Source organism: Diceros bicornis, chromosome 7 (genome assembly GCF_020826845.1).
Source record: "Diceros bicornis minor isolate mBicDic1 chromosome 7, mDicBic1.mat.cur, whole genome shotgun sequence".
NCBI lineage: Eukaryota > Metazoa > Chordata > Mammalia > Perissodactyla > Rhinocerotidae > Diceros > Diceros bicornis.
Window position 1 is genome coordinate 56272191 of NC_080746.1, and position 27723 is coordinate 56299913.

General features: G+C 36.7%; 1 protein-coding gene across 1 annotated transcript in view; it reads right to left on the reverse strand.

The window, feature by feature from the left end:
- RNF169 (ring finger protein 169) overlaps window positions 1-27723 on the reverse strand; it is an 81961-nt gene that overhangs the window by 46697 nt on the left and 7541 nt on the right. Inside the window, exon 2 of the mRNA XM_058545601.1 lies at window positions 5687-5760. Coding sequence (XP_058401584.1) covers window positions 5687-5760 — 74 coding nt within the window. The remainder of the gene's footprint in view (window positions 1-5686; window positions 5761-27723) is intronic.

The following is a 27723-nucleotide window of genomic DNA, read 5'->3' on the forward strand; positions in this document are numbered from 1 at the left end:
TATTATAATAATATAGTAATCTTATAACTACTGATCCTCTCCTCTCATAAATGGAAGAGACAAGGAAAAACAGCACAGTGCAGAAATAATCTGAATAACTTGCAATTCTAATTAAATTTGATCACGTTTTAAATTCCCTAACCGTATTATTTTCCTTGAAAAGCACATTACTTTTTTTTTTAATTAATTTATTTTTTTATTGTGGTAACATTGGTTTATAACATTGTATAAATTTCAGGCGTACATCATTATACTTCTATTTCTGCATAGATTACATCATGTTCACCACCCAAATACTAATTACAATCTATCACCATGCGCAGAAAAGCACATTACTTGATAAACTTGTTTCTCTTCATCTGGTAGTTATAAATTGCAAAAGGAGACAACAATCAGGTTTAACATTTTTAGATTTTGAGCATCCTATAAGCTGACTAGCCAGCCCTGGTGGTCCAGTGATTAAGATTCAGCACTCTCATGCCGCGGACCTGGTTGTTTCCAGTCAGGGAACCACACCACCCGTCTGTCAGTTGTCATACTGTGGTGGCTGCATATTGCTATGATGCTGAAAGCTATGCCACCATATTTCAAATACCAGCAGAGTCACCCATGGTAGACAGGTTTCAGCAGAGCTTCCAGACTAAGACAGGCTAGGAAGAAGGACCTGGCCACCTACATTCAAAAAAAACTGGCCATGAAAACCCCGTGAATAGCAGTGGAGCATTGCCTAATATAGCACTGGAACGTGAGAGGACGGCACAAAAAAGACCAGGCAGAGTTCCGCTTGCTGGACACAGGGTCCATAGGAGTCAGAACCAACTTAACAGCACTAACAACTAAATAAGCTAACTGTTCTTCCCTCATGCAGTCAAAGCTTGTTCTATTTGAGAGTTTTTCCTTCTTAAGACCATACAACTTACCTGCTCTTAAAGATGTACTATGAGAGTCTGTATCTATTTTCTGGTTCTATAAAGAGGCATGTCAGCACATGCCAAAAGTATGCATTTCCTCAAAGATTACATAATAACAATTCAGAGGAAGAAGAAAAAATAGCAAATAATGTAGCAAAAAGAACTCTAGAAACCTTTCAATACATCTAACTCTATCATGAGCCAGCTGTATATTCTTACACAAGTCATTTCTCTTAAAACAAAGAGCTTTGAAACTAGATGATCAACAATACAATTGAATCAGCATTTGATGAATAGCTATGTGCAAGATATTATACTAGATGCAGTGGAGAGTTAAAGAGATTAAACAAACAGATCCATCTTCAAAGATTTTTACAATCTAATAGGAAAAAAATTTTTTAAATAAGCAAATAACCTGCAGCTTCTGCAATGTGACAGAACATATTTTAAACTTTCCAGGTAAATATAAGCTTCTTTTAAAATAAGTAAATAAAAAAATAAAAATAAAAAAGGAGGCATCACAATCCCTGACTTCAAAACATACTACAAAGCAATAGTAATGAAAACAGCATGGTACTGGTACAAAAACAGACACACAGATCAATGGAACAGAATTGAAAGCCCAGAAATAAAACCACACATATATGGACAGCTAATTTTCGACAAAGGAGCTAAGAACATACAATGGAGAAAGGAAAGTCTCTTCAATAAATGGTGTTGGGAAAACCAAACAGCCACATGCAAAAGAATGCAAGTGGACCATCTGCTATCGCCATTCACAAAAATTAACTCAAAATGGATCCAAGACCTGAAGGTGAGAACTGAAACTATAAAACTCATAGAAGAAAATATAGGCAACACACTATTTGACATTGGTCATAAAGGAATCTTTTCGGATGACATGCCTACCCAGACTAGGGAAACTAAAGAAAAAATAAACAAGTGGGACTTTATCAGATTAAAGAGCTTCTACAAGACGACAAAACCAGAATCAAGATGAACAGACAATATTTGCAAAACATACATCTAACAAGGGGTTGATCTCCATAATATATAAAGAACTCACACAACTGAACAACAAAAAAACAAACAACCTGATCAAAAAATGGGCAGAGGAAATGAACAGACACTTCTCCAAAGATATACAGATGGCCAATAGGCACATGAAAAGATGTTCAACATCACTAATCATCAGGGAAATGCAAATCAAAACAACACTAAGATATCGCCTCACGCCTGTTAGAATGGCTATAATCACCAAGAAAAAAAACAACAAATGTTGGAGAGGATGTGGAGAAACAGGAACTCGCACACACAGCTGGTGGGAATGCAAACTGGTGCAGCCTCTATGGAAAACGGAGATTCCTCAAAGAATTAAAAATAGAGATGCCCTATGATCCAGCTATCCCACTACTGGGAATCTATCCAACAAACCTGAAACCAACAATCCAAAGAGGCTTATGCACCCCTATGTTCATTGCAGCATTATTCACTATAGCCAAGAAGTGGAAGCAACCTAAGTGTCCCTCGACTGACGACTGGATCAAGAAAATGTAGTATATATATACAATGGAATACTACTCAGCCATAAAAAAAGACAAAATCGTCCCATTTGCAACAACATGGATGGGCCTGGAGGGTATTATGTTAAGTGAAGTAAGCCAGAAAGAGAAAGACAAACACTGTATGATCTCACTCATATGTGGAATATAAACTAACACATGGACAGAGAAAACTGTATTGTGGTTACCAGGGGCAATGGGGGTGGGGGGTGGGCAAGGGGTGAAGGAGACATATATATGGTGATGGACAAACAAAAATGTACAACCCAAAATTTCACAATGTTAAAAACTATTAAAACATCAATTAAAAAAAAAAAGGGAAAGGCCAGCTCAACATTCAGCTCACGATGTATTATACAGCCAAACAGATATAAGTGAAATGTTCAAGTTTTAATAAAGTGCATTATATTTTTACAGTTCATGGCAGAAAGATAATAAAAGGGACTTTAAAGATATATAATTTCAAAGATAATTAGGTCCTAAAAGTTTACTTAGCTTTAAAAAATTCCTTCACAAAAGTTAATGTCTGCCTTACAGAGACATTATTCAATATAGAAACCATATCTGATTACTCTGTGCTCTAGCTAAGGACTAAGAACTGCATGCTTACTACTTGAGCTTCACTCAACATTATGCCATCAGTCTCTTTTAAAACCATTCTCCTGTCCCTTCCTCCTAATAGGAACAAAAGCACAGTTCCCTAGGTTTCTTTCTCTCCCAAGGCTCATAAACACCTATACTCTTACAATACCCTTCTGCTATACCTTCTTTTTCAACCCCCAACTGCTTGTTTTCTCTTTATCTTCAAGCTGATAGCTTTAAAATTTCTATATTCTCCAAGTTTCTGAAAAGGTATATTAGAACTAAATATCTGCATATTCTGGAACTTTATTTAAAAGGAATCCGTCATTCTTTTGACGTGGTCCCTGAGAATAATTTCTTCCTATGTAGAAAAAAGCTTTGCAAGTGATTTTCAAAAGATAAAACAGGGTGCCAGCCTGGTGGCCTAGTGGTTAAGTTCACACGCTCTGCTTCGGTGGCCCGGGGTTCACCAGTTCGGATCCCAGGCACAGACCAAAGCATCTCTTGTCAAGCCACGCTGTGGTGGCATCCCATATAAAATAGAGGAAGATGGGCACGGATGTTAGCCCAGGCCCAATCTTCCTCAGCAAAAAGAGGAGGACTGGCAACAGATGTTAGCTCAGAGCTAATCTTCCCATAAATAAATGAATGAATGAATGAATAAATATATAGATAAATAAATAAAACAAAAAAACCTCACAGTACCAATATAAAAGAAGCATGAGGACCCATGTCAACATTTGACACCCTCATTTCAAAGAGGTCAAAGAATGTATAGCAATTAAGCACAGTTTTCTATTATCTTTTGTCTTCAACATGACCTGGTTAAATACCGATTTTTATATTCAGTATAAAATGCTACAATAATGTTATTGTCTCGCCTCTGTTTTATGATGATGTCTGATTAAGTGGATTACCTACCTGTATAAAATATTAAATATATTTAATATTTTAGTTTTAATAAACATGTAGAATGATTATCTAATCATTTACAAAGGTGCGTAAGAGATGGTGGTGCAGGGAGAGGGCTGGAGAAGGATGATACAAATCTTGTAACATACTTTACCAGCTTTTTTGAAGTCTTACTTCTGTAAGTAATTCCCAGACAATTAGTTGGAAAACATCAAAAACAAGATGAAGTGGACACAGCTAAAAGCTTTCCCAATGGTAAACGTTCTCTAGGAAATTATTCCACTACTGCCTTACTGGCCTAAGACAGAGGAAAACATAACACTAGCTACCTGTAATTGAGAAACTTTGCAGGATAAGAAAAAATAATACAACCTATTATTATTAAAGCTTAAATGTTAGCTTTTAACTAACATTTAAATGCCAAGAATACCCGTCTTGGTGTCCAGTTATTGCAGCACGTGTGTCAAAGGCCCTGTGAGCTACATTTTCCTCTTTAAAAGGACAGCTAACAGGCCGGCCCGGTGGTGTAGCAGTTAAGTTCACACGCTCTGCTTCGGTGGCCCAGGGTTCGCAGGTTTGCATCCTGGGTGCAGACCTACACACCGCTTATCAAGCCATGCTGTGGCGACATCCCATATAAAGTAGAGGGAGATAGGCACGGATGTTAGCCCAGGGCCAATCTTCCTCAGCAAAAAGAGGAGAATTGGCAACGGATGTTAGCTCATGGCTAATCTTCCTCAAAAAAAAAAAAAAAAGGACAGCTAAAAAGGGGTTCTTAATTAAGGTTTACTCTACTTCCATTACAGCTATAGAATTTAACTGGGTCAGTATAAGGTAGTGTGGAGAAAGGCTCTACATTGCAAATTTTAAAAACTGCCAGTAAATCAAAACTCCCACTAGGTGTTCTTTAATGGCATTATTTCAGTTTACTTTAAGAAAATGAATGGCGTTAAGACAAAAAATAACACATGTTGGAGAGAATGTGGAGAAAAGGGAACCCTCATACACTGCTGGTGGGAATGCAAACTGGTGAAGCCACTATGGAAAACAGTACGGAGATTTCTTAAAAAATTAAAAATAGAAATACCATACGATCCAGCTATCCTAGTACTGAGTATTTATCCAAAGAACTTGAAATCAACAATTCAAAGAGACTTATGCACTCCTATGTTCATTGTAGCCTTATTCACAATAGCAAAGATATGGAAGCAACCCAAGTGCTCATCAACTGATGAATGGATAAAGAAGATGTGGCATACATATACAATGGAATACTACTCAGCCATAAAAAAAGATAAAATCGTCCCATTTACAACAACATGGATGGACTTTGAGAGTAGTATGTTAAGTGAAATAAGCCAGACAGAGAAAGACAAACAATGCATGATTTCACTCATATGTGGAAGATAAACAAATACATGGATAAAGAGAACAGATTAGCGGTTACCAGAGGGGAAGGGAGTTGGGGGGTGGGCAAAAAGGGGTAAAGGGGCACGTATATATGGTAATGGATAAAAATTAGACTATTGGTGGTGAGCACAATGCAGTCTATACAGAAACTGATAAATAATATTGCACACCAGAAATTATATAATGTTATAAACCATTATGACCTCAGTAAAATAACTGGGGGAAAAAAAGACATCATGCTAAGTGGAAGAAACCAGACACACACACACACCAAAGAAAATGAATGGCGTGACAATATATATACTCTACCTTTCTCAGGCTTTCATATTCCTCACGAAGTTCTCCAGGCTTGCTTAATTTGATTGGTGCTCTGAATGTAAACCCTGGAGGAAAGGGAAAAGAAAACACTTTATAACAAACTTTCTGGAAGGAACCAAGACCTTGTCCTACTGCTGTCCCCACATTATAAACCACATAAAACATTGTGGTCATCTTAATTTGAATATTCATTCATTCATTTAAAAAATATTTATTAAAGGATATAAACCAGGCACAATTCTAAGCACTGGGGAGGAGCACTGAACAAATAAAGTCACTGTCCTCATGGAGCTTACAACCTTGTGGAGGGAAACAGACAATACACAAACAAGTGTGTATATAATACAACTGGTAGTACTAAATGCTATGGAGGAAAATAAATGTAGGAGGGAAGAAAAAGAGTATTTTATATAGAGTGGTCTGGAAGAGCCTCAAAGATAAAGCAACATGTTAAAAGACCTCAAGGAAAAACTACATTTGAAGTTCTTAGTTCAGTGTCACCACACAACATTTTAAATGAGCTGAGTTTTATTCATAATACTGTATTTTTCTATTTCTTTTTCAACATTGCCACCAGACTATTTTCCTGTATACAATCTGTGAATATTTTCAGTGTATAATCTGATTTTTTTACCTCAAAACCTTCAGTAGTTTTGATCAGCCTACAGAATAAAGTCAAAACTCTTCAACATGTCATTCAAGGTTCTCCAGAAACAGATCACAACTTTATCTTTCTAAAGCACTATATCTCTCAACTCTTGAATATCTAGTTACTATATATATATATGCCATATATTTTTAAACCTTTTATGCTGTGTTCTCAGCTAAAATTCTGTTTTCTCCCCTTCTCTCTGTACATTTTTAAATCTGAGATATCCAGGCCCACAGGAGGCACACAATACACGTTGATTATATAAATAGATGATAAAAATCCAAGTTAAGAACAGGAATAAAAGATACGTCCTAAATGCTATCAAAAAGGGGAAAGTACACACTTCTCCCTCTTTAAATGTACATGACATTTCTATATACCCCTGTGTATATTTAGTGATTTAAACACTGTACTTAAGACTTGCTAATAACTCTACATCCCATTGAGGTTGATAAATATTTGTTGGATAAAAGTAGGCTCCTCAAAAACTTGACTTTCGTCCTTTTTCAGCTGTCTCAACTATTTTAGAAAGACTCTTATTTAGTACATCTGAGAAATGTGGAAGCGACTGAGGTGGAAACATTGCACCTAATGCATATGCAGAACATAATAACTTAAAGTCTCCCAAGTACAGAAAACTGTTAGACCCTGAGTTTGGGAGGCAAACATTTCACCACCTTCACTCACTTAAAAAAAAAAAGCCCTGATGACTATTTTAATCACATCCCTTAAGCACATTTCCAATTATAGGCAAATAGTACTTAAAATAAGATGCTGTAAAAGAAAGGGGGAAGGAGGGAGGGAAAAGCAAAACCCTTAAGACAAAAAAGTACTTTCAATCCATTTATGGAGAACCTATTACACGTAAGATGCTTCATACATATTTCCTCAGTGAATCTTCACAGAAACTTTATAAGGTAGGTATTACACCCATTTTACAATAAGGAAAATGAGAAGTTAATGACTTGCCCAAGGCCACAGAACTAGTACATGGCAAAACCAAGAGAAAAGCATTAATAAGAATAAAGAAGGAAATTATATAATGATTAAAAAGGCAATCCATCAAGAAGATATAATAATCACGAACTTGTACAAATGTACATCACAGCAAAAACTAATCAGATTATAAGGAGAAATTAATAAATCCAAAACAATAGTAAGAAATTTTAACACACCACAATTAAAAACAGATCAGAGAGACCAAGAGGTAGTAAAAATATAGAAATATTGAACAATAAAATTAACAAACTTGGTCATATATAGTTATATATGTGTATGTACCCAATGAACAGGATATATATTCCTTAAAGAAACTTAGGAATACTAAGTCACAAAGAAGTTTCAAAAAATTTCAAAGAATTCATATTATACAGACTTTGCTCTTGGATCCTAGCTACCATTTTCCAAGCCAAGTTTTCTAGCTACCTGGCTGATTGTTCTGGGTTACCCAACATTCTTTCTCAATAAATTCCTTTTCTGCTTAAATTTGCCAGAGTAGATTTATGCTGATTAAAACTAACAACCCTGGCTGATTCTATTTTTCACATGGAACTATACAATGACCAATAAACCAACCTCTAGTAAAACTGGTTAAGAAAAAAAAAAGAGAAGACAAACTAGTACTAAGAATAAAGAAGACGACCAAAATACAGACATCAAGCTGAATTTAAATCTCCAGAGACTATTAAAAGAACGTTATAAGGAGTGATCTTGCATATATATAATTTTGCATGTCTGCAAGTACATCCATAGATTAAATTGCTAGAATCAGAACTGCTGGGTCAATGAACATGTGCTTTTCTAATTCTGACAGACAATACCAAATCACCCTTCCTTCATGAAGCCTGTATGGATTTACAGTCCGACCAGCAATGCAGGAGACTGCCATTTCCTAACACATTTTCCCATACAATGTGTTGAAACTTTTTAGCTTTGCCAATCCAATAGATGAAATTTTGTATCATATATTTTATGACTGAAATTGAGTACTTTTCACATTTAAGTAATTTGCATTTCCTTTGATAACAAATGTATATGTATTTCCTTTACTCCTATTGAGTTAACTTTTTCTTCTTGATTTGTTAAAGCTCTCTCTACATAAGGAAAATTAGCCTTATGTCACATGAATAGTAATACTTTTCCAAGTTTATCCTTTGCCTTGAGTTTGCTTATAGTGGTTACCTTTACGTAGTTATATTAATCAAACTTCTCTTTTCTGGCTTCTGCATTTTGTATCATATTTGGAAAGACTTTCTTCAGGCCAAGATATAGTAACAAATTCTATCATAGTTTCTTCTGGTACAAAGTATAAAATTCTTCTCATATCTACTTTTAAAAATTCTAAATCCTTATTTTTATTTGGGGGGCAACATAAGGAGCATAATCTTACTCAGGCTTATATAAGTCTACTATCCAACACAAGGGACCAAAAGATTTTAGTAACAGTCTGGTAGAAATGAAGATAATTTTTACTTACTATTGGAGAATTTGCTTTCTCTAAAATGGTTCTTGCTGACATTTAGAACAAAATGTCCAAAGAGCTTAACATCTTCGTTATATAGTGTAAATAATACAAAGTTAAAAGCCTGATCCCCAACTTAGAAGCTTCTCCAGCCTTGGATAAGTCAGTCCCAACTTCCTCTTCTATAAAATCAGAATAATACCCATCATGACAGGCTACCACGAGGATCAAATGAGTGTTAAGGAGAGTGAAAAAACTTTGTAAACTATTTCAGCCAGTAGAGTGGCATGCAGTAGAACCTAATAACTATAAAATTGTCTCTGGCGTTGGTGAGATAAAGAAATTGTGGTCTGGTCTGATTTATTTGCAAGTACAACTTATAAGAAACAAAGATAATGATCCAATTGCTTTGATACATATATTATATGAAAAATTAAATTCACTTTTGCTATTAAGAAATCTCAAAGTTCATATATAAGGCCAAGTAGGAACTCAGCATACTGACTGAAATCTTACTATGCCTTGACTTATTTGAGAGTAAATGGTAACCAGCAGAGGTAGGGATGGAGTACTAACTAACAGTCACCAAAATTAGTACTGATATAAATTAACTTAATCTTGGATTAAGATGCTTTAAAAACAGAAAATGCTAAATAGTCAAGATCACTTTTTCCCCAACAGGACTGTGCTACATTAAATGGCATTGTGCCCAAAAGCTCAAAAATTCCATAGTTAACAAAGTAATTCTTGAATACTAAAACATGTAAGCATAATGTGACATTATCTTAAATATTTAACCCTATTTCCTATTTTAGTAGAGTCCTCTAGAAATGTCAACAAGCCAAAAAAAAAAAAAATCGCATTTTTTTCCTATAGGCTTGCAAAAAGAACATTAGATTCTGATACCTGCGTTGTCAATTGAGACTATTTAGAAATGCCAAAGCTTCTCTTTGCCTTGGTCTCCTCATCTATCAAATGGAGATCAAAATACTGGACAACGTGGGCCGGCCCCGTGGCTTAGCGGTTGGATGCGTGCCTTCTGCTGCTGGCGGCCCTGGGTTCGGATCCCGGGCGCGCACCGACGCACCACACTGCTTCTCTGGCCATGCTGAGGCCACGGCCCACATACAGCAACTAGAAGGATGTGCAGCTATGAGGTACAACTATCTACTGGGGCTTTGGGGAAAAAAAAAGAGTAGAATAAAATTATCCTTTAAAAAAAAAAAAATACTGGACAACGTACCTCATAGGAATGGAGAAGACCACAATTAATAGTAGTAGTAGTAATCAATGAAGAATCCCCATAATACATAAAAACAGCTAACATTTAATGAGTGCACACTGTATGCTAAATGCTGCACACACACACACACACACACACACAGAAAGCAGAAAAGAGTTAACATAGCAGGCCTAACTGCCTAACTTAAAAGGCATGCTTACAAGGTTGGCCCTTGGCTGCTGCCTAGAAACTTGGATTTCAGGAGAGTTCCCACCCTCTCTAATTGATTAGGTACAGATTTACTGTACCTAAACTGTTTGTAGAAACAATATAGTTATGCCATATCTTCTCTCCTGCTAGGAGTCTGGAATTTTGGTACATGCTAGGCAGAGGATGCCTATGTGATCAGCCCCTAATAAAAACTTAAGGCACTAAGTCTCTAATGAGCTTCCCCAGTTGGCAGCATTTCACATGTGTTGTCACAACTTGTTCCTGGGGGAGTTAAGCATGTCCTGTGTGACTCAACTGAGATAGGACTCTGGAAGCTTGTACCTGGTTTCCCCTGACTTTGTTCTATGTGCCCTTTCCCTTTGCTGATTTTGATCTGTATCCTTTCACCGTAATAAATCATAGGTGTGAGTATGACTATATGCTGAGTTTTGTGAGTACTCCTAGTGAATCATGGAAACTCAGTGGTCTTGAAGCCCTCCTGACAAACACACACACACACACACACACACACACACACACACACCCATATGCCACGGACGAAGATCTCTTTAGATCTCAGTTTCTACCTGAAAAATAAATGCAACGCATTGGATAACTTCTAAAGTTAATGATTCAGTAACAATATTTTTATTCCATTTTCATTTACTACTCAATAGTTTTCTCTAAATTCTGAAATACTCTATTTAAAGTTTAATATTATGGTGGTTACCAGAGGGGAAGCGGGGAAGGAGGAGGGCGAAAGGGATAATTCGGCACATGTGTGTGGTGATGGGTTGTAATTCGTATTTGGGTGGTGAACATGATGTAATCTATGCAGAAATAGAAGTATAATGTTGTACACCTGAAATTTATACAATGTTATAAACCAATGTTACGGCAATAAACAAAAAATTTAAAAATAAATAAATAAAGTTTAATATTATGGGTAAAAATGCTATTAGGATTTTAAACTTATATATGAGTAGCTATAACATCAAAATAATTTCTTTCAAGCCTTATGAAATGTAGTGTTTCAATCCACCTGGACTATTATGAGAAATGGAATAGAAAAGACCAGAAAAACGAAAATCTCCCCTTTTAAATCAAAGTCTTTTACAATGTCTCTTAAAGCTGATTGGAGGACATGTACACACTCAACATTATTAATTAATACTAAGATATTTATCGATCATGGTTAACCTTTCAGGTTCCCTAATTTTTAATAAAGAAAGAACAATCATTTATAATAAAATAGCTTCTGTCTGCTGATGTGGGACTTTATTTTTCTCAATTTTTTCTCCACTTCCCTGTCAGCTTCCTCCACCCCTGAAGAAGAAACTGTGGTTGAAATACCTGCAATACTACTGTAAAAGCAGAGCAACAGGAGAAAATCTAGAGGACATTGGTACGATGATGCCTTTTTAGATATATCAAAGGCATGATTCATAAACTAAGTAATGATAAGCTGGACTTCATTAAAATTAAAAATTTCTGCTCTGCGAAAGACAATGTCTAGAGAATGAGAAGACAAGCTACAGACAAAGAAAATATGTGCAATAGATATATCTGATATGACTGTTATCCAAAAAAATATATATCTTAAAATTCAACAATAAGAAAACAAGCAACCTAATTTTAAAAATGGGCAAAGGACCTTAGATACCTCATCAAAGATATACAGATGGCAAATAAGCATATGAAAAGATGTTCCACATCATATGTCACTAAGGAATTACAAGTTAAAACAATGAGATACCACCACACATCTATTAGAAAGGCCAAAATCCAAAACATTGACAATAACAAATGTTGGTGAGGGTGTAGAGCAATAGGAACTCGCATTCATTGCTGGTCTGAATGTAAAGTGGTATAGCCACTTTGAAAGCCAGTCTAGCAGTTTATGGTAAACATAGTCTTACCATATGATCCAGCAATTGCACTCCTTGATATTTACCCAAATGAGTTTAAAACTTACCTCTACACAAAAACCTGCACATGGAAATTTATAGCAGCTTTATTCATAATTGCCAAAACCTGGGAACAAGCGAGATATCCTTCGGCAGGCAAATGGATAAATAAACTGAGGTACATCCAGACGATGGAATATTATTCAGCGCTACAAAGAAATGAGCTATCAAAGGCATGAAAAGACATGGAGGAACCTTAAATGCATATTACTAAGTGAAAGAAGCCAATCTTAAAAGGCCACATACTGCTTGATTCTAACTATACGACATCCTGGAAAAAGCAAAACTATAGAGACAATAAAAAGATAGGTGGTTGCCAGGGATGGAGGAGGGTAGGGATGAGCAGGCAGAGCACAGAGGATTCTTAGAGCAGTGAAAATACTCTTCACGATATTATAATGATGGATATATGTCATTATACATTTGTCCAAACCCACAGAATGTACCACACCAAGAATGAACCCTAAGGTAAATTATGGACTTGGGTGGTTATGATGTATCATTGTAGGTTCATTCTTGGTAACAAATCTACCATTCTGGTGAGTGATACTGATAATGGAGGAGGCTATGTATGTGTCGGGGCAGGGAGTATATGGAGAATCTCTGTACCTTCCTCTCAATTTTGTTGTGAAAATAAAAGTGCTCTGAAAAGTAAATTCTTCAAAAAAAAAAAAAAAAAAAAGGGCAGAGCAATAAGATGTCAAAAGAAGCAGAAAAGGCAACATCACCCTTCTTAGGCCAGAGGAGTTAATTCCAAACCCACCAATCCCTCCACCAGCTTCTACCGGGATTTTCAAGAGTTTCAGTAGCACAGAAACAACCACTCACCCTTCCTTCACCCCAAAGAAAAGAAATGCTAGAAACTACTTCAGGTGTCATTGAGATGCTGCATATCTTGGTATTTGTAAATGAATCCAATGGTTGAAGTACTGTCTTAACACCTGTCCTCTGACTACAACTATGTTTAACAGGAAGAAAAACTCTCTAAGGATATGATGCCCTAAGAATGACACACAGCTGTGGCCATGACCTAAGCTAAGTATTGCATTCAGTCTAATGTGAACTATACGAGCAGCTGCACTTCCTTGAAGGTTCTTCCTGAAAAGAGTTTTCTCTGGGGCGAGGGGACTGGTTATTAATGAAGGCAAACAAGCAAAACAAACTACAAGACAGGCATTTTGCTAAATGCACCAAACCCTCAGGAAAGAAGTGTCATTGTCAAAGCATCTACACTCAATATAAAATGAGAAAAAGAACTTCACTCAACTGTATCGGGAAGATGCTACCCTAACAACTCGCAAGTCCAAAGGTAATCAATCATCCCTTGGTACCAGGCAGTGCTTCAGTTTTTACCCCTGTAGGTTCAATTTCTTATCAGTGCAGCAGAATGAAAAAGAACTTTGGTCTTAAGAGTCCCAAGACCTAGATCCTAATTTGAATACTCCCACTTCCTATCTTCTGCTGGTTTCCATCTCGATCACTACCAGCAGCATCATTACGATGGCTGGCAGTTATGTACCACTTACTTATGCCAGGCTCACTTCTAAGCTTTACATTTACTAAATAATTTAATCTTCACAATAACCCAATGGGGAGATGCTATTGTCCCCATTTTACAGATGAGGAAACTGAGGCACAGAGCATTTAACTTGCCCAAAGTTACACTGCTTTAAGTGAAAGAGGTATGGTTTAAACCTAGGCAACCCGACTGCAGGATCTGTGCTCTTATCCACTATGCCTTATTACCTCTTTAATTAAAAAAAAAAGCCTAACAACCCTATACAATAACGGGCAAAAGACATGAACAGGCAGTTTATAGAAAAAATAAATTCAGATGGCTTATAAACATATTCAAATATGTTTAATTTCACTCAAACTTCAACATATTAAAAACTTTTAAAACAAAACACTTCTATGTATCAGATTGGCAAAGCTCAAAAAGTTTGATAACGACAGGAATTAGCAAAGGTATTTTTTATCTTAAAGATATACATGTGTACAAAGATGTGTACAAGAATGTTCACTGCAGATCACTCACAATACTAAAGACTGGAAACAATCTAAGTGTCCTTCAGTTAGAGACTGACTGAATAAATTATCAGATGACTGCAATACCATGGATCTATTTCTACAGTGTTTGTTTTTATTCCTGGTCTCATTTCTTGGTTTACCTGGTAATTTTTGTTAGAATGCCATTCATTGTGTATAAAAAACTGCAGAAGCTCCAGATGATATTATATTCCTAAAGGGCATTCACCATGTTCTCTGAAAGGGCATTCACCATGTTCTCTGACAGGCGGTTAGAATGAGGGCAGACCACCTCACAATCTGATCAGGACAGGAGCTAGTTCAAGGCTCGCCGCGGTCTTTGTAAAGCTCATCCTCCCCTAGTCTATAGCCCTCCAAGGGTCCAACTGAGAGTCTAGGGTGTTTACCAAGCCTACCTTCCTTGGAAGGTCCTGAACTTTTTTCTCCTCAACACTGAGGAACTGCTAAAAGAGTGTGCTTTTTAGTAGCCTTCTGTGAAGCTTCTTAGCCTTTTATCCTGTAGAGTTTAAGAATCAGCAAATGCCTCAAGAGAAAAAAGCAGGTGGAGGGGGCCAGGGGACAGGGGGATGCACCTCCCTTCTCTCTGAGACCTTGGCCTCTCAAGTTATGGTTGCCTTAGCAGCCCTGAACTACAATTTTTGTATCTCCAACTCCATGAAGAAAGCTCTGCTGGTTTTTCTGCCTCTTAATAGCTGTACTCTCCCTTTGCCAAGAATCCATAAATGTCTGGAGTCCTGGCTGCCTTGGCAACTTACCAATGCCTTCATATAGATTTTTTTTTAAATCAGGCTTTCCTAGTTATTCTCAGCAGGAGTCTTGGTCTGCTACAATTTGTTCCATCAGAGCCAGAAGCAAAATCTACATTCTTCAAAAGCAGTGAAGACAAGATTTTCATCATGAAACCACAAACCATTACTAAAAGAGGGGATGAGCAGTGAGGAAGAAGACAAAAGTAGAGAATGTTCCTTTAAGAAAGTCAAGAAAGGGATACAATAAAGGTAGAACATGTGTGGTCCAAGTCCTAAAGAAACTTACAATCTTACTACGGAAGGAAAAAACATACTTGAGTGAAACAACTACAGAATGTCAGATACTTATAACACTAAGTCTCTCTTTATGCACCTAAGTGCTGCATAAAACAGCAAGGGTAGAGGTACACAACAGCACAAGGAAGACAAACTACATTCTCTACAACAAAACATACATAAGTGCAGAGATGCACAGAAAACAAGAGCCCATTATCCATATTAATCTCAACGATACCTGCTTATACTACCCAGCAAACTTCTGAACAACCACTGTCAAATGGAATATGCAAAAGCAGAAATTTTAATGTTAAATTTAAGCATACCATTTAGAAGTAGGAAGGTGGAAACATGGGAAGTGAACCACAAATGTGTTCTAAAACCAAACTAAAGTGGTTTCCATTTTATCTACTATTTTTTGGTTTACTCCTTCTAACTCGTCAAGAGTGCAGTTGACAGCCAAGTACCACCTGTCTTAAACTAATGCAACTGCTTATTTACCCACCTGCCCAAGACAAGCAACAATTTATAGCAGACAATATAAACAGAGTTTACCTGGAAAGAAGAGGAAGTACACAGAGAAAAAGTTAAAAGCTAATAAAATGTTAATATCAAATTTTAAGGCTGCTTACTTAAGTACGATAATTAACACCACAGATTACTACTACATTAACTTATACTGTTTGTGTTTTAAAACTATCCTTTGGCAAAGAACTAATCAAATCAAAATGTCTCAGCCCACATACCAAGAACTTATAAAATGTTTGTAACTTTTGACCTAATAATCGAATTTCTAGGAATCTATCTAAGAAAATAATCTAAAATATAGAAAAACTTTTACATAAGAAGACTTTCATTGCAACGTTGTTCACTGCAAAACAAAAATTGAGAAAAACCTAAATACCAATATTGAGGGAATGGTGAGGCTAATTATGGATAGTCCATACAACGTACTATTATTCTGCCGTTAAAATTACATAGAAAGATTTTTCAATAATACAAGCTATTGCTTTAATACAATAGGAAACCACTGGAGTTACAAGAGAGACGCAAGTCACCAGACTGAATATGTCTTATAATCTCAAACATGAGAAAACACTAAATATAGAAATGGCAATAACAAATGGAAAAATAAACAGCGATATAATTGTAGAAGTCACAAAGGGAGAAAAAGAAAATATTAGTGATAACATATCAAGTTATCATATATAAGTGTGTAAGAATAATGGAAACAGTTACCAGAGATTAGAAAGTTCAAGAGGGAATGAGCAGTGAGGAAGAAGGGAGGTGCTGTGGGAAGGAAAATACACACACAAAAAAAGGCATGAGATCCCTTCCCCAAAGCATTTATAATATAGCTTACTAGCTAACACAAACTCATAAAAGTTTTAAAAACAGACTTAACTACAGAGACAATTTCAGATGCATGGTCACAAAATAAACAATTGCCAAATGAATCTTAAACGCAAACATTGCAATAGGCATCTGTAGGAGGAAGAGAACAAGGGCTGGGAAGGAGAGGCAAGGCTTTAAGAAGCTGAGTTTAACTGATAAAACAGATAAGTGAAAAGATGGAGGAGGAGCAATTCACGGGAACAACCAAGCATGATGAAAAGTGTGGTAACACTGCTGAACTGCACACTTAAAAAGTTAAGATGGTAAGTTTCATGTTATGTGTTTTTTACCACAATTTGAAAAAAACAATCTTTTAAGTGTGAAGGCTGGATAATGAATAAATATATTCTGCTACAGCAGAAAGTTTACATAGGAGAATTGTATAGGCCAGAAAGGTAGGCTGGGGCCAGATTAGAGAGAACTTTCAACATCAGGCTAAGGAATCTAAACTTCATCCTGCCTTCGATAATACTACCATGTTTAATCTTATTAATACAGTAAAACTATTAATAAACAATAAATTAAATAAATTAATAAACAATAAAACCTCAGTTATCCAGCATGCTTGGGGAATAGGATATTCTTTAGTTTTATGTGGTAACAATGCCAAATATGAGCAGAATCTTCCCTGCACACAGTATGAGGGAGCTACTTCAGGAACTCTATCAGGAATGCCCGTCTGGGTTGGTCACTCAGCTAAACATCTTTTCTTAATATAGCACTTTATAGGCCACATGAGTATGCCTGATAACTTCTATAAGTAGAAAGATCCTGGGCTGTGGAGACCAACCAGATTCCATCACTTATCAGTGCGACATTGGGCACACTACAACTTGTGTTGTAGCCCTCAGTTTCCCCGGTTCCCAAAAGGATACTACTCTCCTCAAATGAATTGTTGTGAATGATTAAGTGACATGATTTAATATGATGTCTGGTATAGTGTTGGGTATATAACTGATATTCATTAAATGTTAGATACTTCCCTATAAGGGAGAAGAAAAATTCTACTTAACCTTTTCAGGGATACAAATTTCTCAGAATTGTAGGAAAGTATAAGGAATTCAATGGGGAAAAAAAAAGGCACCAAAGATTTTTTTGTATATATTAGTGGGACAACTGGAAAGTGATTATTAAATTAACTGCTAATAAAAATTAATGATAATATTCAAATTCCAAGGTGTATCTTGTATCCTTAGCTTGAAGAATTTACCTAATTTGAATCTTGGCCTGGAAAGAATAATGAGAAGTCCTAAGTAGCCTGAGGCTGTGCAGACTCTTGGCCAGATAGCTAATATTTTTGGCTTTGCAGACCACAAGGTCTCTGTCACACCTGCTCAACTCTGCTGTTGTAGCATGAAAGCAGCCATAGACAATATGAATGAGTATGGCTGTGTTCCAATAAAACTTTATTTACAAAAACAAGCTGCAGGTTGGATCTGGCCTGTTGACCGTAGTTTGCCAACCCCTGGTGCTACACATTGACTGTTAGTGCCCCGCACCCAATATTCATATGTTGAATAAGATTAGTGCCCTAATAAAAGAGACCCCAAAGAGCTCGGTTGCCCCTTCCACCAGGTGAGGACACAGCAAAAACAGCTGTCTATGAACCAGGAGGCAGGCCCTCATGAGACACCAAATCTACCAGCATCTTCATCTTAGACTTCCCAGCCTCCAGGACTGTGAGAAATAAATTTCTGTTGTTTATAAGCCATCCAGGCCATAGTATTCTGTTATAGCAGCCCAAATTGACTAAGACACCTGGATTACAGAAAGACAAAGTAAGAGGGTAGAGACCAACAAGATTTGCAAAAGCAGATACTAAATAAGAGTAGAGTCAAAGTATAAATTCCTTGTTGAATCCAGAAATGGCCCAAATTACAAGGCAGTTAGGCAGCCTACAATGGATTAGCACAGTCAAAGTAACATGAAGACCACAATAAAAGAGGTCACAGAAGCAAATGTAGATGTAAGAATGCTGCAGAGATGAAGGCCCGGCAGACCAAGGTCATGTGGTTGTCCCCATCACTATATCTACCACCACACTGCTACAAAATCCTTTGGACTTAATTTCTGCTCTGTTTGAGGCAAAGAATCGTTTGCAATAGTCTACGAGGTGGAATGATACCACAATTAGAAAGAGTGCAGGATTTGGAACCATACCAACCTGCATTCAAATCTACCACCCACTGGCTTTGTACCTACCAGTATGTATCCCTGCTAAGCCTGTTTCTTCATCCAGAAAATGGGAGTAACACCTACCTTAACAGGGTTGTTTATCTCATCTAATCCTCCAATACCTACTTAGTAGAGATTCTGTGTATATTAAATGATAGCCTAACTGGCCTCTCTGTCTCTTAGACTCTTGGTCTTTCCATTTAGTCTTCAACACTGCTTCCTTAGTTCTTTAAAAAACAGAGACTTGACCCTATCATCCTGCTTAATAACTTTCATTGGCTTTCCTCTGCCTCCAAGATTTATAAACAGGACCCAAACTAACACTCCAAGCCACATTTTCTACCATTCCCTCAATATTTCTCCTCTCCCTAGCCTTCACATATCTCACGATTCCTAGATATGCCATACCTGTCTCCTCTATGACTGTACTTGTATTTGCCACTTCCTCTTCCCTGAATGCTTTTTCTCCTTTTCACTATATGACGATTTGTTCTAAACCCTGTTTACTGCCCTCTCCTTTGCGAAGCTTTTCCCACTAACACAGAGAGAATTATGTTAGCTTCCTGAAGGCCCTCACAACATTCTGTACTTATCTTGATTGTAGTAGCATTAATTACCTGTGTTATAATTACTTGTCTGTGCCTCTGACTTCCTCAACTAGATTTCCTTGAAGACAGGGATGATCTCTAGATATATGTCTCAGTATAAAGCAGTGGCTTAAAAAATTTTTTGTTGAATGAACCAATGAGAAAGTACTTTACCACTAGCACCATTTTGTACTATGGTCTTTTAATAAAAGCATTTGTTGTCTAAAGGGAGCTGAATTTAGTAAAGCTTTTCTTTATAATTAAGGCAAAGGTAAACTTTAGTAAAGTTCAAGTCAACTCTAAATTAATGGAGTCCAATCTTTTAAGGTTTTATTATAACAGTTTTACAGAACCAAACACTAGATAAAAACACAAGAGAAATGGTAAAACAGAAGGAAGTAAAAGGAAAATAAGTCCACTGCTATTCATAAAAATAAAAACCAAAACTGGATATTAAGTTGTCTTCAGGCTTAAAAATTTAACTGTACATACACATGATGAGGAAGACTGACTTGAGAGCAGTTCGTGCAAAAAAACCAAAAGGCAGTTTTGTTGCCTACAAATTTAGTACGAGCAAGGCCAATGCAATCTGTGGCAGCATTTTAAGAATTTAGCATCCAGATGGAGAGACAGTAAGCCTCACTACACTTTGCACTGGTCAGGCATTATTTAAAGTATGAGGGTCAGTTCTGAGTGGCATATTTAAAGACAACCAGAAGGCTAATGGAATCATGACATATGATCAAAAACTTTTTTAAGGAATCTTTTTCCTTCATTAAACATTTACTGAGTATCTAATACATTCTAGGTAACATATTAAGTGCTAAATACACAAAGACATAATCCCTGACCTCAGAGAGTTCAGTGTAGTGCCAGAGATAGACACACAAACAAGGAACTGAAATCCAGGGACACGAGGGATGCACATCTTCACGTGGTGATACACAGGAAGGTAACCGACTCCTATCTGAGTGAGAAAAAATTTCACAGAGCACTTATGTCTCACCTGGGTCTTAAAAGATGGGTATAATTTGACAAGAAGATAAGAGGGAAGAGTATTCCAGCTAGAATAATCATAGGTGACAAAAGGTTAACAAGGTTTCAAAAAGAATACTATATTCCAAGAACTCTAAGTAATATAGTATGACCAGAATCTTGGGAAAGGGAGGAAGAGAACCAAAGAAATGAATTTGAGAAGTTTAACCTAAAAATTTAGATAGAAATAATCGTGGTCTTGAAACTAGGGAAGCAGATTTTGATTCACTAGAAAACTTAACTTTCAAAGAATTAAAATTGTCCAATAATAGACAGCAATGAGTCACCAGAATGGGAGAAGTATCCCTACTCATGTATAAGATCAATGTCCCTCTGGTGTTCCAGATGTCATTTTCTCTCACCTCTTCATGAACTTAGCTCATTCAGTTTTCTCCACTTGCTCCAGCACCATCAGTTTCTCCCTCTCTACTATAGTAATATACAAAGCTAACATACAAACATGACTTAATATCATCTATCTTAAAAAGAAAAAACTCGTGGGTCGGCCCGGTGGTGCAAGCAGTTAAGTGCGCGCACTCCGCTGTGGCGGCCCGGGGTTCACCGGTTCGGATCCCGGGCACGCACCAACGCACTGCTTGGCAAGCCATGCTGTGGCAGCATCCCATATAAAGTGGAGGAAGATTGGCACGGATGTTAGCCCAAGGCCAGTCTTCCTCAGCAAAAAAAGAGGACAATTGGCAGATGTTAGCACAGGGCTGATCTCCTCACAAAAAAAAAAAGAAAAGAAAAAACTCCTGAGCTCTTGTCCCCTAGCAGGTCCTGACCCCTTTCTCTGCTCCCCATTTTAGAAAACTCCTCCAAAGAGCAGTCTATATATTCACTGTTTCTGCTTTCTCACTCCTAATTCTCACTTCAACTCATTCTATTAGGATCCTTTTTTTGTCCCACCACTCTACCCAAACTGCTCTTATTAAAGTCACCAAGAAAGACCTCCCAGGACCCCAGGGTCCATTTATAGTATAGGCACAAAACAGTTCAATGGACAGGTATAATCTGAGAAACAGAATCTTCAGCCTAAGAACTAAGGATCTTTAAAATCAAAACAGCTAATAACAGCCTCATTGAATGTATCAATCTGGGATAAACCAACTCAGCTTTAGCATACAACTATCTTCGCGGTAATACTATCCATGTCCTATGGAAAACAAGACAGAAGCGTGAGATGTTGAAATTGGATAGCCTTGCATCATCTTCATCAGTAGGAATAATCAGCAAATGCCATTCTTTGCTTTCGTATCTCCATCACAACTGTCTAACACTTACTTTAACCTAGTCTTCTAAAATAGACTGAGGCACACTTATTGAGCGGGAAAGATAATTCTTCCTTCAGTGTTCCTCCTTTTTATACATTCTTGATCTCTTCAAGTCCTTCCTTTTTAAGCACCTAGTTCAATGCCTTACACATAGTAGGCACTCTATAAATAATGTTTAGTAAATAAACTATAAAACCTAACATATAGGACCCAATACAAAGTAAATTCCATAAATGCTAATTCTCCCCTCTCCAAGACTATCCCAACTTTAAGGAAGAATGCATAAATCTGATAAATCCTTCAGACTCTACATGAACAAGTTTATCTATTTCTCTCTCTTAGAAGTACCTGCATTTCGAATAAGGGACCTAAAAAAGAATATGTACTGAATTTCAGATACCACAGGATATATGTGAGTGATATCCTGAGGCAAAAGAAACTACCTAGAGTCTCTAAAAACACATAATTGATTAAACATCAATCTGATCCTATGTATCAGAAGAAAGTAAAACTATTTCTTCTATTAATTCTTATAATTTAAAAGCCATATATAATATTTATGCATAGAAAAAAAACTAGTCAAGTCTAGCAGGAAATATACAATCATTAACAATGGTTTTCTATGGTGAGACAAACAATAATTGGCTCAACCATAATTTATCCCTTTACCCCTTTTCCTATCAAGGACAGCTGTTACCACTTTTTCCAGTACTACAGTACCGTAATGAGCATTATTTTTTATAACTCATGTGTGTGTTTCGCTAGGGCAGACACTTATTAATGGAAGCACCGCATGGCAAGGAATGTCTCTCTTCACTTTTACTAGGTATGGCCAAACTGCTCTCCAAAATGGTTACACAGACTTATACCCGCCCAGCAGCAGGTAGGTTCCCATTAACTATAATTAATCAATCATAAATTATGCGAGTCTGCCAGCCGCTCATCATTGGTTTAATTTGCATTTCCCTGATTACTAATGATATTGAGCATCATTCCAGATGTTTGTTGGCCTTTCAGTTTTCCTCTTCTGCAAAATGTCTATTCAAATCCCCTCACCATTTTTCTAGTAAGTGTTTGTCATACTGATTTGTAGTTCTTCTTATATTTTGTACATTAATCTTATGTCAGTTATTTCATTGCAAATATTTTCTCCCACTCTGTGGTTTATCTTCTTACTTTATTATTATCTTTTATCATACAAAAGTTTGTTATTTTAATGTGGCCAAATTATCAATCTTTTCCTTTATGTTTTGTGTTTGTTTGTATAAACAACGCCTCTCTACCTCATCTTCATAGAGATACTCCTAGTATTTTCTATAAGTTTTACAGTTTCATCTTTAATCCATTTGGAATTAACTTTTTGTGTATGGTGTGAGGTCAAGATCTATTTATTCTTGTTTTTTATAAGGTCGGCTAACCATCCACACAACTGATAATGGTAACTTTACCCCCCTGATTTGTAATGCCACCCGTCATCTACCAAATTCAAATATATGAGGCCATGTTACTAGACTCTCTTTTTTTGGACTCTTTAATTAATAACACTGGTTATTCAACTATCTTGACACCAATACCTCACTGTTTTAATTAATATGGCTTTATAATAGCTTAAGATTTTATAAAGCAATCTGCTCCAAAACTGTCGTGACTGTTCTTGGTCTCTAATCACCCTTATTAACAAGTAAGTTCCACTTAAAAAAAAAAGTTCCCTTCTATTCCAAGTGTTCTAGCTTTTTAAATAATGGTAAATTCTGTCAAATGCTCTTTTGAGCATCTATTGACATGATCACATGGTTTTACTCTCTTTTAGTAATGTAATATGGTGAATTACATTAGATTCTTAATGTTCAACTGAACTCCCATTCCCGGAATAACTGCTACTTGATTGTGATTTTTCTTAAATATACTATTCGATTAATGTATATTACATTTGGGATTTTTTAAATCTACATTCATAAGATTCATCTGTATTTTCCCTTTCTTATACTGTCCTTGGGTGATTTTAAGTTGTAAAAGCCCCCCACGATGAGTCTGGAAACATTTTTTTATTCCCTGGAGTAGTCTGCATAAGGATCATCCATCCTGCAATATTTGGGTAACCTGTAAAGTCATCTGTGCCTGGTGCTTCTTTAATGGATGGAATTTTTTCTGCTTTTTATTATGGAAAAGTCTCAAATATTAGACAGACCAGTACAATGAACCCCAACATATCCATCACCCAGCTTCAATCAATTCACTGCCAATCTTATTTCATCTATTCTCCTAATCATTACCTGCCCTCCCCCCACAAATGAATTATTTTGAAGCAAATCCCAAACATCATATCATCTTACCTATAAACATTTTAGCATCCCTCTTAAAGATAAGGCAACTCTTTGAAAACATGTAACCAGAAAACGATCGTCACACTAAAAATTTAATAATCTTTAATACCAGCAAATATCCAACCAGGATTCAAATTCTGAATAGTTCTTACACAATTTTTCAAAGCAGGATCCAAATAAATTCACACACTAAAATTGGTTGTGTCTTTTAATCTACATGTTTCCCTTCTATTGCTTTTTCTTCTCCTTCTTCTTCTTCACATATTTGTGGAAGAAAATGGACCATCTGTCCTGTAGTTTCCCACATTCTGGATTTTGCTCATTGCCTCCATGTATTACTTAGTAGATTTTACTATTTGTTCAATTTCCTTTTTAGTTACATTTCTATTTGTATTTTCTTTTTGTGTGTGTGTGTGTGTGAGGAAGATCAGCCCTGAGCTAACATCTGATGCCAATCCTTCTCTTTTTTCTGAGGAAGACTGGCCCTGAGCTAACAGGCGTGCCCATCTTCCTCTACTTTATATGGGACGCCGCCACAGCATGGCTCGACAAGCAGTGCGTCGGTGCGAGCCCGGGATCCAAACCGGCGAACCCCAGGCCACCGCAGCAGAGTGCGCACACTTAACTGCTTGCGCCACCGGGCGGCCCCCTGTATTTTCTATTTATTCTTAAGTGAGCTGCAATAGGTTGCACTTTTCCAATACTGACTATTTATACAATTTTTCAAATTCATGGGCGTAAGAATTTCCACATTCTACGAGTTTTTTAAAATCTTTATCATATCTACAGTTGTATTCCCTGTTTCATTCCTAATGTTATTTATGCCTTCTTGCTTTTCTTTTTCCTTGACCAATCTTGCCAGATTTGTCTATAACATAGATCCTATATTAATATCATCAATGACTTAGATTTTGGTTTTATTAATCCTCCTCACTGTTTGTTTTCTACTCCATTAATTTCTGTTCTCATCTTTATTCTTTCCTATCTTCTAACTCCTTTGGGTTTCATCTGCTGTGACTTTTCTAACTTCTTCAGTTGACCACTTATTTTCAGCCTTTCTTCTATTCAAATACCTTATAGATTCTAGGACATACATTTTTTCATATTAACATCTCTGAAATTTGGATGTTTCTTACAATTGGAGTCTTACAATCACTGTTAGCAGCAGTGATGCCATTGTCACTGCTTATATATGTATGAACATAGACAAATAAAAAATAAGCTTGCAAAAAAAACGTAGTGATTCCGAAAACCAGTGGTGGCATGAATGGACAACCGTAACCTCTCAATGTTAGCCAAAAAACCTGTTATAGACCATCTGAGGAAGAACTACGAATCTCATCTGAAAACCTTTTGTTGATACCTCCTGGCAAGCTCAAGAAAGTATCACCATCAAAACTTAATGGGTGCCAACAGTTTGAAAGAAAATTTTGGAGGTAGCTGGGGAGCACTTTTTTAAGAAATGCTGTATCACCAATGCTCTCAATGACACAGTGAGTAATACTATGTAGAAAAATACAAACCTCTAAGATTCAGTCAAAAAATGATTTAGAAGAAACAGACTCTGAATATGAAGACGACACAGGAATATTCTACTGATTACTTCACTTCCTTTTATAAATATGTGCATGAGTGATATGCTAAATCTGTATCTAAATAAATTTATGAGAGTTAAAAAGTCTAAGGGATGGGAAAGTATTGTATTTGGAAAATAACAGTGCATCTTACAAATGATGGCATCTTAAGATTCAACAAAATATGACATAGGCACTTAAATTGCCCTCTCAGTATTGCTTTAGCTGTATTCCACAGATTCTGACAGTGTTTCCATTGTTATTCAATTCTAAATATTTTCCAATTTCCATGACTTTGTTCTGCATCCATACATTATTTAGAAGTTTGTTTTGGTTTTGCTTTTCAAATTTCCAAACATGGATTGGAGGTGGGAGGAAATGATTATATTTGTTATTGGTTTCTAATTTTATTGTATTGGGGTGAGATAGCACGGTTTATTTTATATATCAATCTTTGGTATTTGTTGAAACTTTGTGCCTAATTATGTAAATGCTCCACATTAGTTTAGAAAGAATGTATATTCTCTAATTTGGGAGGTATATGGTTCTGTATACGTGTAGTAGGTCACGTTATACATTGTATTTCTTTTAGTGGTTACCCTTAAATTTTTAATATGCATCTGAATGTAAGCCTAAAGTTAGTATCTCTATCCTCCTCCTGAACTACACATAGAACCCTAGAACCCTTTAATGCTGATCACTTTCCCTCTCAGCTTATATTTTATCCTTTTTTTTTTTTTTTGTGAGGAAGATCTGCCCTGAGCTAACATCTGCCAATCCTCCTCTTTTTGCTGAGGAAGACTGGCCCCAGGCCAACATCCATGCCCATCTTCCTCCACTTTACATGGGACGCCACCACACGGGATCTGAACAGGCGGATCCCGGGCCGCCGCAACAGAGCGCACACACTTAACCGCTTGCGCCACCAGGCCGGCCCCTATTTTATCCTTTTTTAATATTTTAGTTCCACTTTGGTTTTAGCCCCCACAAATCAGTTGTAATTTTGTTTTATTCAGTCAATGCTGGCTTAGTTTACCTACTGATTTCTTTGTTATCCATGACTTCTTGTATCCTACTCTCCCCTAAGTTACACTTCTTTCTTCCTGAAGTACATTCTTCAGCGTAATAGTTCTTTCAGAAAGTGTGGTAAATTCTCTATAGTTCTGTTTATTTGAATATATTTTTATTTTGCCCTCATTCTTGAATGCTAACTTAGGTGAGTATGAAATTTAGATCTCTCAACACTTCTAAGATAGTACTCAGTTTTCTTCTGGCCACTTTTTTTGTGTGTGTGTGTGGGAGGAAGCTCAGCCTTGAGCTAACATCTGCCAATCCTCCTCTTTTTGCTGAGGAAGACTGGCCCTGGGATAACATCAGTACCCATCTTCCTCCACTTTATATGGGACACCGCCATAGCATGGCTTGACAAGCAGTGCATGGGTGCGCGCCCGGGATCCGAAACGGCGAACCCCAACACCACAGCAGAGCGCGCGCACTTAACCGCTTGTGCCACCGGGCTGGCCCCCTGGCCGCTTTTGTTGATTAAGAGATGTCTGCTCTCAGTCTGAGTGTTGCACCTTTGTCTTTCCTCTCTGGTTGCTTTTAAAAGTGTCTTTGGTGTTCTGCACTTTCATTGCGATGTGTCTAGTTGTAGGGTTGCTTTGTTCATTTAATTCTTGCTAGGGCCTCACGAATCTTAAACCTAAGGATTCATGTCTTTTTATTAATTCCACAAAATTCTCAAGTCATCATCTCTTTAAATTCCATGTCTCCCTCATTCTGTTTTTCTCCTTCTAGAATTACTATCAGATGTTGGGTCTTCTTGATCTTTCACTTCTCTTCACCTCTCTTCCATATTTTCCTTCATCTTACTGTTTTGCATTCTCAGGATTTCCTCATATCTAACTCCAAGCTTACCAATTTTCTCTTCATCTGTGTAAACTATCACTTAACTTATTTACTGAGCTTTTTTTTAACCTGATTCTATTTTTCATTATACTTAGTTCTTTTTCAAATATGCCTGTTTCAAAATGTCTTATTCATTTCTTGGGATGTCAATTAATTCTTTAATGTCTTTA